At 40.4% G+C, this 16,662-nt stretch overlaps 1 protein-coding gene across 5 annotated transcripts in view; it reads right to left on the bottom strand.

Annotated features, from left to right (window-relative positions):
* SPTAN1 (spectrin alpha, non-erythrocytic 1) overlaps positions 1-16,662 on the bottom strand; it is a 42,573-nt gene that overhangs the window by 10,920 nt on the left and 14,991 nt on the right. For 2 of the 5 annotated variants that reach the window (XM_069873403.1, XM_069873404.1), the window contains exons 19-40: positions 16,304-16,396; positions 15,791-15,925; positions 15,152-15,300; positions 13,726-13,785; positions 11,328-11,526; positions 10,004-10,108; positions 9,168-9,191; positions 8,798-8,833; positions 6,986-7,033; positions 6,330-6,421; positions 6,060-6,204; positions 5,761-5,942; positions 5,484-5,583; positions 5,151-5,348; positions 4,880-5,026; positions 4,229-4,332; positions 3,955-4,117; positions 3,470-3,484; positions 1,577-1,708; positions 1,073-1,210; positions 643-747; positions 219-427 (exon numbers count right to left, since the gene is read on the bottom strand). In XM_069873403.1, the coding sequence (XP_069729504.1) occupies positions 219-427; positions 643-747; positions 1,073-1,210; positions 1,577-1,708; positions 3,470-3,484; positions 3,955-4,117; positions 4,229-4,332; positions 4,880-5,026; positions 5,151-5,348; positions 5,484-5,583; positions 5,761-5,942; positions 6,060-6,204; positions 6,330-6,421; positions 6,986-7,033; positions 8,798-8,833; positions 9,168-9,191; positions 10,004-10,108; positions 11,328-11,526; positions 13,726-13,785; positions 15,152-15,300; positions 15,791-15,925; positions 16,304-16,396 (2,579 nt within the window). The remainder of the gene's footprint in view (positions 1-218; positions 428-642; positions 748-1,072; positions 1,211-1,576; positions 1,709-3,469; positions 3,485-3,954; positions 4,118-4,228; positions 4,333-4,879; positions 5,027-5,150; positions 5,349-5,483; positions 5,584-5,760; positions 5,943-6,059; positions 6,205-6,329; positions 6,422-6,985; positions 7,034-8,797; positions 8,834-9,167; positions 9,192-10,003; positions 10,109-11,327; positions 11,527-13,725; positions 13,786-15,151; positions 15,301-15,790; positions 15,926-16,303; positions 16,397-16,662) is intronic. The other 3 variants (XM_069873405.1, XM_069873406.1, XM_069873407.1) reach the window with 3 other exon arrangements.

The following is a 16,662-nucleotide window of genomic DNA, read 5'->3' as shown; positions in this document are numbered from 1 at the left end:
GCATTACTTTTCCCAGTACAAAACTTGCTTTCCTGGGATTTAGGCACGGAATGCACTGGATAAGGAGCCATTTTGAACACAGCTTTCCTGACTGGGGGCAAAGGTGATTTCTCGTGGAAAAGGCAAGTTGTGAAACCACACTACAGACTAGGAATGTTTTAGCGAGCCAGCACAAGCATGTACCCCACACCAGAGCCTAGAACTTCCAAAATACACACTTGATCCAGGACTCCTCATCATCCATGTCACGGAAAAACTGATGCAAGCGGTGGGACTCGTTCAGCTTTGCACGGCGGGCAGCTGCCATGCTCTTAATCCTCTGGAAGCGCCCATTAATGGTCTCACGTTTATCCTTCACTTGGGAGGTATCAAAAGCACTGCTGGTCATCAAACTGTCGGCCTGACTGTTCAGGTCCTTCAGACGATCCTGGAAACAAAGGTGCAAAAGCGTGTGAATTGCTTGAACCCCACTGTGTTTGCTATGTCAGTATAAAAATCATAACCCAGCTGCTGTGCAGTCACAGTTTTTACTAAGAAAGCACATTGCAACAAGTCTATGACTACAGCATGCGCTGAAGTGGTATCTGTAAAATTTGCTGACGTCTATTATTTATCTTCCAAAACTAAAAGAGAAAGCAATACCTCATGAGCTGAAATATCAGCTTCTAGTAACTGGTGTTTCTTCAGAAGGTTGTTAACTGATGCCAAGTCCTTCCCATAGTCTTCAGATGCCAACAAAGCCTCCACCTGCAGGCAGAGAAGGAAAAGCAGGATGGAAAGTGACTTGTGTTTTCACAAGACCCTTTAATTAAAACTGTGCAAATAAATTCTCTTCTCCATTTCCTACAGCGTGGATAAACCTTTGCCTTGTCACCTGTACAATTCCTGACAGGTTCTATGCAAATACACTTCTCATCTTACTGTTTATAAATAACAAAAACATCCACAAGATTTCTAGCCATCAAAGATTTGTTCAGAATAAATCTAGACCTGCTCCACAAAATCCAGCATCAAAGGGAATAAAAAATTAGGAAAACAAGTCCTGCAAGTAAACAATCCCAATCTCAGTTACCTCTGAAAGCCAGAAATCAAAGTCCTTGATTCCAGTATTGAAATTCTGTTGCTTATTGGCTTCTTTCAGTTTCTGACTCTTCTCCGCTGATTTCTGTACCAGGAATTGCCACTGGTCAGCCAGGGCAGCCAGGCGAGCCTGTTAAAAAACAGGAAAGATTAATACTACAAACTAAAAACGTAAGTTCTGATAAATGCAAAACCTGAATAAAGTAGAAATCTGCCTGCTGGTTCCAGATATGCAAATGACACCGTTACTGGTTCACCCTGCCTAGCTTGCCTGGCTATAATTCTGTTCAACTTTTAAATCCCCAATCACAGGATCAGAAAATCTCTCACCCTTGGGAATGAGGCAGAATGATGACCCTAATTTCTACTGCACAGTTGAAACAGAAAAGCTTCTATAAAACAAGATTTGGTTTTGAGGGACACTATCATGCCCTAAAGAACCAAACCCTTCTCAAAGCAAAAGCTAAACACATCTTCAAAGACTGGTTGTACCGACCTTCACAGCATCCTCACTGCCGGCACACGCTCCCCTCTCAATCAGAGAGTTCCCCATATCGATGACTCCACGGATCCGATCTGCGTTGGCATGGAGCTCGGCTTCAAAGGCTTGATGCTTCTGGTGTTTGCTCTGGAGAGGACAAAAGCAGCACTGTTAGAGACTGGACAGAAGGCTCCTACATTGTTCTCATGGGCCAAGAGGACAGCATGGGAGTTATCTACATCGATAAAGAGGTTTCTATGTGGCCTGATCTCAAGGAGTTCTCTCTCAGTAAGAATACTTACTGCTCACTCAGTAATTGCCATTAGCCTGAGTAACCATCAAGCTTTGATCTAGCAAAACTGTTCGCAAGCCAATACGTACGCAGAAGATGTTGCTGGAGTTGTTTTACAGATGCCCATGCAACGTTCCTAGTGTTAAGCTTGGCTGTGTTACTTAAGCAAAGCCTTCTCATTTCTAGAGCCACCACCTTTCAAAAGCAGCAGTTACGCACACCCTAAGCAGAAGCACAGTAAATCATCCTTTCTACTCCTACAGTAATTTCACAAATTCCCATTTCCCTTCCCAATCCATAGGTAATTAAGAGAAATCACTGCTGCAGCCGCTTTCTGCACAGTTTTGATTTTAGTCAAAGTCATTTGTGACCATGTTATATATTAAAATAACGAATTAACAACCATAAACTCCGCAAAACTGTGAACTATTGGTTAAAAAGATTTCTCTGCTGAGTTGAGAGCACCATGAGAACAACAGGAGCCGTGGTGTGGGAGGAAGGGTGCAGTTCTCTCAGTTGTACACGATCCACCCGCCCACCAGGAGGAGAACAATAGTACGAAAATGACAAGACAGAATTTACAAGTATTAACTGGTGATGCTAGCAACATCGGACATGGGTGTACAATGCCCTGAGAGAATGGAATGAAAGGAAGCGTTAGGCTAAAAATAAAAGATGGAAAATACTATAGCGCTGGCGTGAGAAATTCTGCATGAACTGCTTTATTTTGGGAACCGTTAAATCCCAAATGCTGAGATGATAAAACCACTTCCTTCAAAGCTAGATTTACCAACACAAAATTAAATTAGCGCTGCCAATTGCACATCTCCATATAATTACCATGACAGCAAATCCAAGACAAAACCTGTTTACACAATTCTAATTTTTTCAACTAAAAATTAAATACAAATGTAATGTATGACAGCCTAAAGAGACAAACAATTATTCTTTCCTTTCTTACTCCAAAGCTTCCCCTTTCTTTATTCTGTCTTCTTCCAGATATCCTCATTTTGTTCCACCTCTTGGATTCTTACAAGTCCTATCAGCTTTCCACCTGGTTTGTATCTTTTCCTGAAATGCTCCTTCCATATTAACCCCTTCTACGCTACTGCTGCAAGAACTAAGCCATCTACCTCTATTGTTTTGTTGAGTTCTCTATCCTCAGCACTTAATTCTACAAATACAAACAAACAGAGCTGGAGTTACTGTCAGGTTCTCAGTTATCAGTTCTCTGGATCCTGACAAGAGGGCGACAATAGCCCATTTGGCCCAACAGCCAAATTTCTGAAAAAGGAGGACAAAAATCCCATTTTTCTGTGGTCTAACTCCTAAAAAAACCCCAAGGACATCACTAATGCACCACGAATTAAACAGATCATGCAGAACACCTGCAAAACAAATACATAAGTAAATGATGCTGAATAGGCATTAACAAAAAAGCCACGCCCGTAAAACGAGGATCAAGAGCTGGCCCTGGATGTAAGTCAAGAACTAAAAGGAAACAAAGAGATTGCATGAACTGATGGATGGAGCAGATTGCAACCAGGCCTTGTGCTCACACATAAAGCTATACAAAGAAAACATATCACATACCAGGGCTAGTCCAAACTACTTACCAGCAGTTTGGAAAGCTATAAAACAGATCAAGAGAAGCGGTTCAGTGCATTCATACTACTTCATTAACCAGTATTAAAACATCAGAGATAACCAATTAATTATTCCTTAATACTGAAAATAAATGAGACTTCACATTTTAGCACATGACAGAGATGAGACCCAAGAACTCCATTTCCTTGTTTTATTATCTAGGAGAAAGACAGAATAGCTCCTCAGGGTTTTCTTCGGGAAACTTGCTGCTGCAGATACCACATATCTTATTAATTATATGCATCAATAATTAAGTGAGTTCTATTTTGAGTCTGCTTTCATGCATAATGTAACTTCCATTTTCTCCTTGTTCAAGGGAGACCATGTCCAACATGGTGCATTGTTCTGTTATCACTGAACAAGAATTCCTGAGCCTACTTTTGTGAACCAGAATAAGCTTGGCAAAGTTAAGTTATATTTTGTTTTTGATTTTAGAGCTGAAAATCACATTCACCTGGATATTTGTGGGATCCTTGTAAGACTCATCACTTGCAGTCTGGAGCTTTTCACTGATCCAAGCTTCTATTTCATCCACATCACGACTGAACTGCTGGAGTGTCTGCGATTCTCCTAGTTTTGATCTCTTTTCAATCATCTGAGCTTTCAGACGGAGCCACCTGTACACAATTAAATACATATCTTGAATGAAAAACTAGGAATGCACGTGGGATCGCATTTAACAGCTACAAAATGTTGCCCAAGAGCCTTCTCTTTCAACCAGTACTGACCTGTCCAGAACCTCATTGCGCCTGTTAGCGATGACTCCTTTTGCATAGTGATCAGCAGAGATCAGCTGGTCGGCAAAAGACTGCAGGACAGCAATTTTCTCTTCCTGTTGAAAACAGAAACCATAAATTACAATACAGTTCCTTATGGTCAAGTGATAAGCACGTCTGGAATAAAACAAGAGGAGAATTTTTCTTCTCTTCAAACACAGACTATTGTAAATGTGTCTCTATAAAGAAAGCCTACTTTCTACAGGACTGGAGAGTTCAAATCAGAACATCTTTCACCAGTGGCATTTAGGGAAAAGCATCTTTTTGACCTCAAGCTACAGGAGTGCGGCCTCTCAAGAAAAGCAGGCAGCTTTCTGTTACAAGAAACTGAAAAATACATCTTTTTTCTGCTATAAAAGAAAAAAAAAGAAAAAAGTCCATTCAAAATAAGCAAGAGTTCTACACAAATACTTCCTACTATTCCTACACAGTTTGTAGGCAGTGAAATACAACCCTATCTGCATCAACCACTCTACGCTTCTGCTGCAGATCCCAGATGGCTGAATATTTAGAACTGAACTTTACTGCAACGGTAGTAACTTCTTTTGCTAATAACCCATGTAAAACCGAATGATCTCCCCCTACGTCAGCTAGTGTCCTCACCTGGACGTTGATTGCTTTATCAAAATCTTCATGTTTCTTGATAAGTGCCTCCACACTGTCTAAGGAATCTCCTTTATCTTCTGTATTCAGGAAAGCCTCTCGGGCAGCCATCCAGTTCTCTGCTTGTTCACAGTCCCGATGAAAGAGCTGGGGAGAAAAAACTCCCAAGTGTGAGAAAGGCAGACCAGGAGCACTGCTCAACACTATGAAAGAATAAACTTGCTTGTGAAAGGAGGAATTATTTTTCCTTTCAAAAGATGCAGCAGAATACCTGCAGTTCTAGGCACTGGTCTAGCATCATTCTGCGCTGAACCCAGGCCTTCTCTAGGTCTGCCCGTTCTTGATCCAGAATATCCAGTTTCTCCTTGATCTCTGGGCTGGCGTAGTGTCCATGAGCCAGAAGCTGTTGGCCAAATTGTTCAAATGCCTGGAAAGTGCCAGCCCTCGCATCTATTTCAGTGCGATGTTCCTGTAAGGGGCAGAGATGAGTTATTAAATAAATAGGCAGCAGAGCCTGAACTGATCTATTTTTGGACATCTAAAGGGAAGTGTCAGAAAAGAAACATTTGTTGACACTTATGGTACACGCTTATCTTTCACATACCTGGTGCCTTTCCAACAAAGCTTCAGCTCCAGTCACATCCTTTGCAAGTTCATCAGAAGAGACCAGGCCCCGGATTCCATTGATCCAAGACATAAGATCCCTGTGAACAAAAATTAACAGTGAATTTTGCCCTCCCTCCATTGAAATCAGGCACAACAGAAAAAATAGTCCTTTCCTGAATCCTCTTCAGAAACCCCTGCGGAACAAGGAGCCACATCTACTTGACTGGTAACACACCACGCAGACAAAATGGGGCTGAGTGGAATAGCGTCTTTACCTGAAGTCGCTGAGGAAACGCTGCAGGTCATGAGAATCTCCAAGCTTCTCTTTGCGCTGGTCAGCACGTTTTCCCAGACTATTCCAAGCCTGATTCAGCTCAGTACATTTTTCTTGGAGATCTTCAGCAGATTCTGGATGAGACTGGATCAGACGCTGGGCAGTTTCACCAAGAGAGTTCACCTAGAGTTAGCGGAAGGGAAATAAACATCACGAAGACAAAAAGAACCTTTTCTGTAGTTCAATTACTTCTGCTAGATAAAAGGAAAGCTTTTGGGTTTGTCCTCCTCACAATCTCACCTTGTCTCCAAGAGCTGCCAAGTCTCTTTCAAAGCCTTCGTGTTTGCGCTGCAGAGCCTGCACGCTGGCCAGGTCGTGTCCATAGTTGTCTGTATTTAACGCTTGATTCTTCTCCTCTATCCATTCTTTTGTTTCATCAGCATCTCTGATTTGGGTGAAGGGAAGGGTTGAAATACGTTTTGCTTAAAATAGGTCCCAACTACATTTTTAGAACTCTTACAGACAAAGCATTTCACTGAATTAAGACCAAATACAATACAAACTCCTTACCTGTGGAATCTCTGGACTTCATGGGCACTGCCCAACAGCTGGCTTCGCTCCTCTGCCAACTGCTGCAGAGACCTCCAGCGTTCATTCAGTTCCTGCAAAACAAACAAATGTCAAACAGAAGACATTAGTAACCAGTGATACTTTGTTCACCGTGCTTATCCACATTTCCTTCATTCTTCTGACATTTGCAAAGATACCAACAATCCTGTCGTCACGTCCATTTTCACAGGCTTTATTTCCAGGCATATGCAGAGAATACCGACAGCAATGCTGCAACACTTCCTAAAATAGCTGTGCCTCTTTCTTCTACAGTATATGAACCTCATCAAGGAGTCAGTAAGATAAACAGAGTCAAGATTGGCCTTTCACTGCAGGTAAAGGTTACTATATACTGCCTCATTCCAGAAGAATGCACAAATTCACATAGCCTGGTTAAATAAAATTACTTTAAGGGTTTCTCCTGAGGTACAAACCCAAATTATTTGATGTATATAATAAGATATTGATGTAACCTGAGCAGCAAATGCTGCATGTGTAAATAGTTCTTTCAATAAGTTGATTCAAAAGGGTTTATAACAAGTAATGAGAGACAAAGAAAGAGAGGGTAAAAAACATTCTTGGCTTTTAAATCAGCTCAGAAAAAGTTGTATTATTACCTTGATTGAGTTAAAGGTCGCCACTGTGTGCACCATCATACGTGCAGACTGTGGAAAAAGGCAGAAATAAAAAAAAAAAAGCATTAAAGTCAATTCTAACCAATTGCAACTGAAGTCAGACTGAAAGAAAACTTGAAAATCCATAATGACTTGGCCTAGGTCAAAAATACACTCCGTAAAACTCCACAAAATGCAGGAAAAGACAAACACCCTGCATTTTAAATGTTTCAGTGAAAACTGTTGAATTCTTTAGTTTTATACATTTCTTCACAACAGTGTTTTGAATACACTGTTACTTAAGATGAAAAAAGCAAACAATGAGAAGATCAAGGTAAGGAAATTACAAAAGCAACTAAGAATAATTAGTTGCAATACATAAGGTATTATAGATCAGAGTGAGAAGAGTTGGAAATTTGTATGTGAGCACTACCTTGTTCATGTAAAATTGAAACAAAACCCACAGTCTTAACAACAAAAAGGAAAATTTAGAAGCAACATTCAGTAAGTGAATTTAAAACCACTAAATCCTTAGTCATAGGGACAGAAATATTTATGTAATGGTTTATCTCTTGGCTGAGTTTTTGGCAAAAATCAGCTTATCGGTTAATTCAGATACTTCAAGATCATCATTAACCTTGGTGAAGGCTAACTTGAAAAATGACCAGCTCCCTCTAATATGCAATCTACTTTTCCAACAGTGATTACTTGCAAAACTCATCCCTGTGCAGCTATGAGAAGAGAAGAACTTAGTTACTATGAACACAGAGAAGAACTTAGTTACTATGAGACTTCTAGCATTCAACACACATTTGTACAAACTGTTCAGGATAAAAAATACTAAAAAAATCACCAATTCTTGTTGACACGGCTGCACTTTCTACAGTGCTGCCAAAACATCACGTACTTATCTGGTTTTCCCACATTCACACAGCTTAAAAGATGTACAAGCAGCTTTAAGTCTAAGACGGTGGATGCAAGACATGAAACATAGGAATGAAATACACTAGGGGAAAGCACCATGCTGGATAAGGTCAAAAACATTCAAGATATCACTGAGCATCAGCAGGTGACAGCGATTCCACTGTGAGCCACTAATGAACAGAGAAAGGCTGCTTCTAACCATGGCAGAAAACGAGCTGCAGATGAATAATGGAAGACAAAGATCCTGCTAGGCACTACAACATATTCCTTACTAAAGGAATATTGATGTAAATGGCTTGGACTTTAAGGAATAAACACACTTCTTTCTGCTTGCTACGCAAAAAAAGAACTCACGCTGAGTGAACAGGGACTATTTCACATCTAGTGGCCATGCAATACCTAAAAATATTGGTATAAAAACTGGAATCAGTTGTATGGCACAAGCTCAAAAATCCCAGAGTTTTGCAGCATAGAGGCAAACTGGCAATTTCTGTGGCTATCCCAGCAATTCTCACAGTACCTACAGAGCTGCTGTAGTTACTTGACTTGGCCTAGGCGTCTTTTAGTTTTAAAACCAAGAGTAGCACCTATGACACCTTTATATGCTGAAAGAAGCTGAATTCCTGCTGAATGCTCAAATATTTGTAACCTGTTTGTTGAAGTAAACAAGCAAAGCAACGTGAAATTCACTAACCCTAAACCGATACCAATTCAAACACTTGCTGAGGTAAGGACATCATTAAAATCACTTTTTCAACAGTCTTAAAGAAAAAGAGGGGAACTATAAAAAACAGAAAGAAGGGCATACGAGGTAGTGTATCATCTAAAAAAGACAAATGTGCTGTAGTTTTTTTACTTTCCTATTGAGTGCTACTAAGTAATGACACCTACCTTCCAAGGAGAGGCTGTCTTAGAATCAGTTTCATCCTGTTTGAAAACATGAAAAAACAGCTTTAAAAGATAAACAAAATCTAAAACTATCAGAATATACTAGGAATCTTGGGAAATTCTCCTTCAATATTTAACAGAGTAAATAACTTTTTACAAGTATTTGTGTCATTTTGGGCTAGCCTGCTCTGCATTCGTTTCCTGAGTGTCTCACCTCGCATATAAAGAGATCAAAGATAAGATAATCTTTCTATGTCCACTCAAAGTCATTACTGAGTTTCTTCATGAAATGAACTATAATTATGGCTGAACTTCTACCTGTACATCCCAAATCTGTTATAATTACCATCCCATCTCAGAAATTAACACTTACCCTGGGCATCATGCCATAGACTTCCTGCAAAGGAAAGACGACAAACAGAAACAGATGGTTAATTTCTAACAGAAAGAAAACTTTTACTGTTTATGAGAAAGGGAAGATAGGAGCTACGCTTCCATCCTTCTACAAATTCATTACCAGCATGTCATTAACCCACAATTAACCCCCTAGGTTGCTCTCACAACCTAAATGCGTAGCAGAAATTGGAGTTTGACCTCTCAACCACCTACTGCACTGCAGCAACTTAAAGCTCAGAAAATAAACAAGCTGCTTCAATACTCTGTTGGCACTGGATAGAATTATTCACAGAAACAGCACAAGTATGTGAAAAGCTGGCAAAAAAATAGGTATACTACTAAAAAAAAAAAACCACCAAACCAGAACCCACAAAATCCCTCCACTGTAAGTTCAGCTTCTGTTTTATTCCTCTTTCCCTAGCACTCCTCACCACTTTTCCTGCAAAGAAATAAAGGCTAAAACATCAAATTTATGTGAAGCAAAGCTAATGCATGGACCCTCCAGGACTTTCAATCTTATTTCAAAGACTTCCCATTCCTAAAAAAAAGAAAAAAAAAAAGCTCCAGATGATGCAGTTTGCTGTAGCACTATCTAAAAAGAAACAGTTCAAAGGGTACCCTTGTGATGGCCACACTACAGAACAGGCATCAAGTACCTCTCTCTGGTTACAACACCAGTTTATCAGAGCAGAGAGCAAAAATGAGCAGCTGGAGCCTTGCTGCGACACGCAAAGCAGAAGACAACAAACAAAAGAAATGAAGAAAGTCATCTGCTTCTCAAGAGGATTAGACCAAGCCAGAGAAAAAGTGGACCTGTTGCTGTACTGCTTGCACTTCGTCTGCCATCAACCCTTCCGACTCCAGGTCATTCGCAACCTTGTTTATGTCCTTCAGACGTGACTCATTGGCCTTTAAGTCCTGCACAGAACAGAGAAATATCACAGCATTAATATTTACTCAAGCCAAACATGGATCAAATTGGTACTTGGTTGGTAAACAGCTGTAATTTGCCAGAGCTGACCTTCAGTTACCACTGAATGGAACTTACAAGACATCAGAGCCTACATCAAGGAACCCCAACTGCCAACACCAAGCGTCAATGGATTAAAGAAATGCACCAGAGTTTTCCATACAGAAAGTTAATTAGCAATCAGGAATGGGATAAACTATTAAACTGTTGAGTATATAACATTACCAACATGAAGATCTAAAGCCATTGTCCATAATACTGCATGAATAAGCTAAAGGGCCAACTTAAAAAGTAGCTTTACTAAGACACTGAAAAGCTGCCAGCTAAACAAACTGACCTAGAGCTTTCTATAAGGCAGAAAGGGAGCTTGGTTAAAGAAGTAGTGGAGAACTTGCACTTGGATTTTAATAGGTGATATTTTCATTTCAACCATCCGCTTATTTTAAAAGATCCCAAGTCCAGTAACTGCTATCATCTTCTCACCTACATCAGCAGGTTGGCTCAAATGGTTTGTTAGCCAGATTTCAAGCTGTAAACATGATCATATCCACGGAACTGCCAAATCACTGCCTTCTCCAATGCGCAAGGCCAGGCATCTTTGCCCTTCAGTGCTCAGCATCTTAGCAAAGTGGACAGAATGAATACATCTGCCCAAGCAATTCTTTCACACCTCATGCCATGAAAAATAATAAGCGACCAGTATTGCAAACAGTAGGAGAAAAAATAAATCTGGAAGCCTACCAGCCTTCCGAAGCAGAGAATTATTTTTTCTTATCTTGGGGAAAAACTCTACAGATGGAAACTCAAATGTATCTTTCCTTTCAACAAAAAGGAGGAGGAACAGCTCAACTGAAGCTTATACTTTACACAAAATGGAATTCCTCCAAAGCTTGGCAGGTTTCAATGTGTTGAAAGAGTTTCAGTTCTCTAACAGCTAGGAAGTATGTAGCAACCTGGAGACTGCACCAACCGTAGGAGTCTGAATGTGGGATTTTCACCATGCTCACAAAATAAAATTTACAAAAGTGTATATACACCTTTTTATTCCAAACGAAAGCTTTGTTTCCTTTTCGACCATGCTCAGCTATAAAAAATTACTATGGATATATGATCAGAAAGCCTGAGGGGAGAGACCAAACACATACATTATACAGTGTTTCAACATACCTTCTGAAAATCATCAAATTTCTTCTGTAGCACCTCCACCTGCTCCAGATCAGCACCCACTTCCTCATTTGTGAGCGCTGCTTCCTTTTCATTGATCCACTGCTGAAGTTCATTAGCTTCACGGAAAAGCATAAACTTTTTGCAGCTCTTTTCCAGCATGCCTTTACGTTTTTCTCCCAGCTCCAAAAGAGAGTGATACCTGGGACGAGGAGAAAAGGAAAGCAGGGGGCAGTCAGACCGGAGCAAGCAGAGTCACAGCAATTAACCAAGTACTGGTATCACCAAAGATGTGGGAAATCCCTGCACTCCACACGCTGTCCTTCTACAGAATGATCTACTCGCGGATGATTAAGTAGATGTAAACTCCACATGTTTCTCCTCTACATGGATACACACACCAAAATGAGACCTGTCGCATGCAGCATTTCATTGGGCAAAAGCAAACCCAAATCACAGCTCAGGTCAACGTAGGCTCTCAAGCTACAGCAGCACGGAAGCCATAGGGTCCTATTTTCTGGAAAGTGGTTTTCTATAGAACATCAAGTTTGCCATCAGATTATTAAAATCCACTGGCTTCCCAGCTATTGGGGATAAACGTCTTACCTAGACATTATTTTGTGTAAAAATCTGCTGAATGTTTAAAACCACGTGTTATTTCTTTACTGATGCAACTATATTCAACTGGAAAATTCGTAAAACTCATTTCCGTTTGACTCAAACACTTCAACACCGGTTTTGTATCTGTGGAACTCCCAACATCATCAGTGAAATCACTCCTTGTTTACATTAGAATGAATGCATAGTACAGCCTCTAAAACGTTTAATCGGTTTGAACAGGCAACCAAACCTCAGAAGACCAGCCATTTACTTAAAGCCACAAGAAAAAGATGTCTTGTATTCAATTTCTATTAACCAACCTGAGAAAAGCCAATGGAACTCTTATAGTCATTGAAACTGAATTGCAGATCTCTTTCACAACATATAGTGACTGCTTTAAAGAACCCACCGTCAGAAAAGCCACACGCTAACACCCACTCTTACTGCTCCCCTATTTTAAGCCTTCTGAAGATGAGATATTCCAGCTGCATCTAGAATTTTATTTAATATCCTGACTCCGATTGCACACTGACCTCCTGCAGTGATCAACAGCCGCAACTGAGTCTCATTATTAAGCCACAAGGATACCCTTTTTGATGCTATTACATCAAATAACCTGAGACACTGCTAGATTTCTGCAGGGGCCTCAAACTGGAAAGGGCAGCCATGCAATGATTTTATTTTCCACTGTGGAGCACACAGGCAAATACTGAACGACTGCACCTCCTAACCTGCTACATCACTGAACTCTTCATTTTCCTAAGTCAGAGATCACAACATCTGCTGAAGAAATCCTTGCTGTCCTGGGCTATACATAAAGGTGATAATCAACTCTACGTCTTTTCATGGAAGCAGAGACTTTGTGGTTTCCTGTCCATCTTAGTTTAAGGCTGGATAGAAAAAACTGACAATCTTTCATACTGGGTTTGAATTGAAACATTCTACCTTGATTTGAATGAGCTACTGCACGCGGAACACACTGGTTTGAAGCCTGCCCCCATGGTGGAAGTTTGCCCCAGCATACAATTTCAGGTACTAAACACTTGCAAAGTTCACAGATGATCTAGGGCAAAGTTCCTTTATCAGCAGACCTTCCCTCAAAGTTGCTTTACAACACTTCAGAGATTAAAATAATACTCTCACTTTTGATTCTCAAGAATCATATTCTCTATTGGACGACAGTCAGGCACAGCCAGTGAACACTCTTGCTTTGGATCTCCCAGCAACTTCCAAGACCATAATGTAAATTTGGTCTTTTTTCCAGAAGACTTGAATACAATTTTGAAAATTAAGTTAACGTTATAATTAATAAAAACCATTCTATATAATTAAGCCAATGCCTTTTGACTATCCAGCATGAATGTCACTTTAACTCTGATGACCCCCATCTTTCCCAAACGCCAAGGTATTCATGTCGTGTTACACTGGCTATGTACATTTTAGATATATCAACAAACTAATATTTCTATCTGCACCTCAGAAAATGCAAGATATGCTTTTTGAGAAAATAGGCTGGATATCATTAAACCCCTCATTTAATAAGCAAAATCAGCATAATGGAAATCAACACCACTGACCAATCTAGCAGCATGGAGATGACCAACAAGATGTGCAGCTGGCTGGCTACACAGAACACACGAAACACCACAACACTCATCTAAACTAAAATAATTCACACTGCAGAAATTGCTTCCTTCATGTTTCTTTGGAGCAGTTTTCCCAAACAAAGAAACAAACCAAGGGAGAATGAACAGTGACAGCATGGAGACAGCATGGTTTAGAAAGGGCTAATCCTACTCACAGTTCTTCGACCTGTTTCATACGCAGAGATACACTGCCGACCTCCTTAGTTATGAGAGTCCTGCACAGACAGAGGGAGCACAGCAAATGCATGCAAAAAATTAGTCAGATTAACAAAAATAATGAAAGCAGCAGCTCCATCCGTGGGTTGTCTGTGGTAGGAGATGGTTAAGAGTTACATTTAAATGGAGAAAATTAGATGTCATTCAGAAGCAAACAAAGCAAATCGGACCAGGAGTACAATTCACGTAAGGAATCATCAGCAGTACAGTTGAACTCTCTCTATAAGGTCTCCTCATTTCCTGACCGTTGTGCCATGTCTTTGTAAACTAAAAGGCACTCCCCTCTCCCTGGCTCTAAAAAAGGCACGGCTGTTCTAGTTCTCAAAAGCAGCACGCAAACTCATAGCGAAAGGCACTTTATGGAGACCTTGAATAACTTGCCACAGCTTTCCAGCCTCCTTTCTTTTCACTGGTACAAGCTTTTCTATTATTAATTTTATTTGTTTGTTTGTTCTGAGGAGTCTTTTTTATGTGAGGTTTTGGTTGGGTGAGTTTTTTTGTTTTTTTAATACTAGAGCTAAAGTTAGCAATTACTGTACGTCACTGTCATAACTGGTGACTCAAAACAACTGAGTGGGAAGAAATTATTGCGCAGAATGACAGCGCAGCTGTGCGAACAGATGGGAGTATGCATAAAACTTTCAGCTTTGGCTTCCAAGTGGTTTGATAAGATGAGCCAGTAGTTCACAGCTATCGCCCACAGCCCTTTCTTGAACTAATCTACAACCACCATGTGCTTCAAGAGGTCATTACCAAAGCGGCCATACAATTTTCTCTATTTGCGATGGCATGTTCCTCTTTTACAAGAAAAAAAAAAGGGAGAGGGGGGATATTTTAGCCCATATAAAGGCAACAAATAATGGCACCACATATCAGCAAAGAGAGTAACGAGCTAGCGCCAATGCAGTCACAGCTCCCAAGGAGGTCACCTCCAGAGGCAGCCCTGTATAGGGAGGGCACTGTACTTATGTAACCAAATTTAAGAAAGCTCTTCAAAACAGATCACACATTTAGAAGTGACAACTACAAATACAAGAGCTGCTTAGGACAGATATATAACTCACAAACAAGTTTAAGTCGTTAGGTACAACAACAAAAGGAACACATAAAATACTGAAGTCAGACAGCAAGTTGAGCTCTAGTGTCATGAGTTTCACAGTTAAAAAATGGGGAAAGCAACAAGAAGATTTAGAATAAGGATAAAACAACTCAGTATGATACTGCTGGTAAAGGAGCCCCTCATTCTGCTCCAATTAATCACTCCCTAGTGTTAAGAGGCATCAATCTAAACTTCTGGCATATGTGAGGCAAAGGCCAAGCCAGCAAACGCTGGATGGTTGTCATAGCTCATCAGTTAGGTCTTACTGGTTGTCAATTTGCTCCTGTCGCAGTGCTATGCTGCCTTGCTCTTCCAGGAGATTCTCTCGGGATGCAGACTGGGCAGGATCTAGTTTTTTGACATAGGCAGCTGGTACAAAGCCCTGACGATCATTAACTTCAACCTTCCACCAGTCCTGGAAAGAAAGAGGGGGGAAAAAAACCCAACTGCTGTGAGACAAGGATCAAGCACAAGGTATTCTGAGCAACTGAAAGCTGCAAATTAGAGGCTCCTAACACAAGAATACCAGTGATGCTCACACCAGTTTCCTCCTTCCATGGAAATATTTTCAAACAAACTGTCTCTTGAAGATATCTACGCCTTACTTCTGTGTCTCCTCTTGTGTTTGGTCAAAAAATTCCTTAACAGCACGGAAGTAAGTTTTCCCACAGATATACACCCTGTAGTGCAAGTTGGTTGTCTGACTGGGAAAAGCTGGCAGCTATAGACGAGTCACGAGAATGAGCTGAAGGGGTAACGCTGAAGGGTTGAATGGGAATACAGGCTAAATGTGCAAATTCTTTAACTTCTTTGAACATTCTCATTGATAAAAACAAACCCAAAAACCACTCCACAGAACACCGAGTGAGCCAAGCAGCTCAGCAAAACAGAGAGCAGGAGCATACCTTGTTGGTGCTGTTGAGTAAAGTGAGGATGTCCCCCTTTTTCATAGTCACCTCCCGGGGACTCTTCTCTTGGTAATCATAGAGTGCCAGTACAAGCTCTTTTCCAGTTTCATCATCTGTGGGAGCAACTTGTTGCTAACAAAGAAGGAGTATGCGAGAAAATTAGTTGGTCCATGTTTATTATAGTCAACATAGTTGTCCTAAAATATACTTCAGCCTTAGTGAAAGCTGCTATAAGGGCCTTAAAATTATACTTGTTGAAATAAATGTAATGCAGACAGACTTACTTTAGGTGCTGTCTGTACTCAAATCTCAAAACCCATCACATTATACTGTTTTCTTGCCATGCAACATAGCTGTCTTTTATAATTATAAAAGCAGAACACTGAATTTATTGAAAAAAATCAAGAACAGCCTGCAGTAAGTTCTCAAAACTAACAACTGTTATTAAGCTTTCTCTTTAACTTCTGCTGAACCAAGAATTTTAGCAACATCATTAGCACCTTGCCTTACCCTGCATGACTGGGCCTGTTCCCTTAATGCCTGTATGCTACTGCCATAAGCAGAAAGATCAGACATCAAAGCCTCGTGTTTCTTCAGAAGAGCCTGAAAACAAATGATAAAAACAATGTGTACACCCAGCCATTTCACAAATACTATTCAGCTTAAACTATGTACTTTGTCTCCATAGACGGGGAAAGTGGGTTTTTCAGGGCTGCCAGTCCTGTGACTTCCATGGGAATAACGACTTCTATTTATTCACGGGCTTGATAGTCCAAATGCTTCTGCTGCTTTTCCTCTACCTTATCTGAGAAACACTCTTCTGTTCTGACCAGGAATCCCACATATCACTCTGGAAATAGTGTTAAGTT

The sequence above is a fragment of the Phaenicophaeus curvirostris genome, chromosome 20 (assembly GCF_032191515.1).
Source record: "Phaenicophaeus curvirostris isolate KB17595 chromosome 20, BPBGC_Pcur_1.0, whole genome shotgun sequence".
Classification (NCBI taxonomy): Eukaryota; Metazoa; Chordata; class Aves; order Cuculiformes; family Cuculidae; genus Phaenicophaeus; species Phaenicophaeus curvirostris.
The sequence above is the reverse complement of the archived record's forward strand: the minus strand, read 5'-3'. Positions and strand labels throughout refer to the sequence as shown.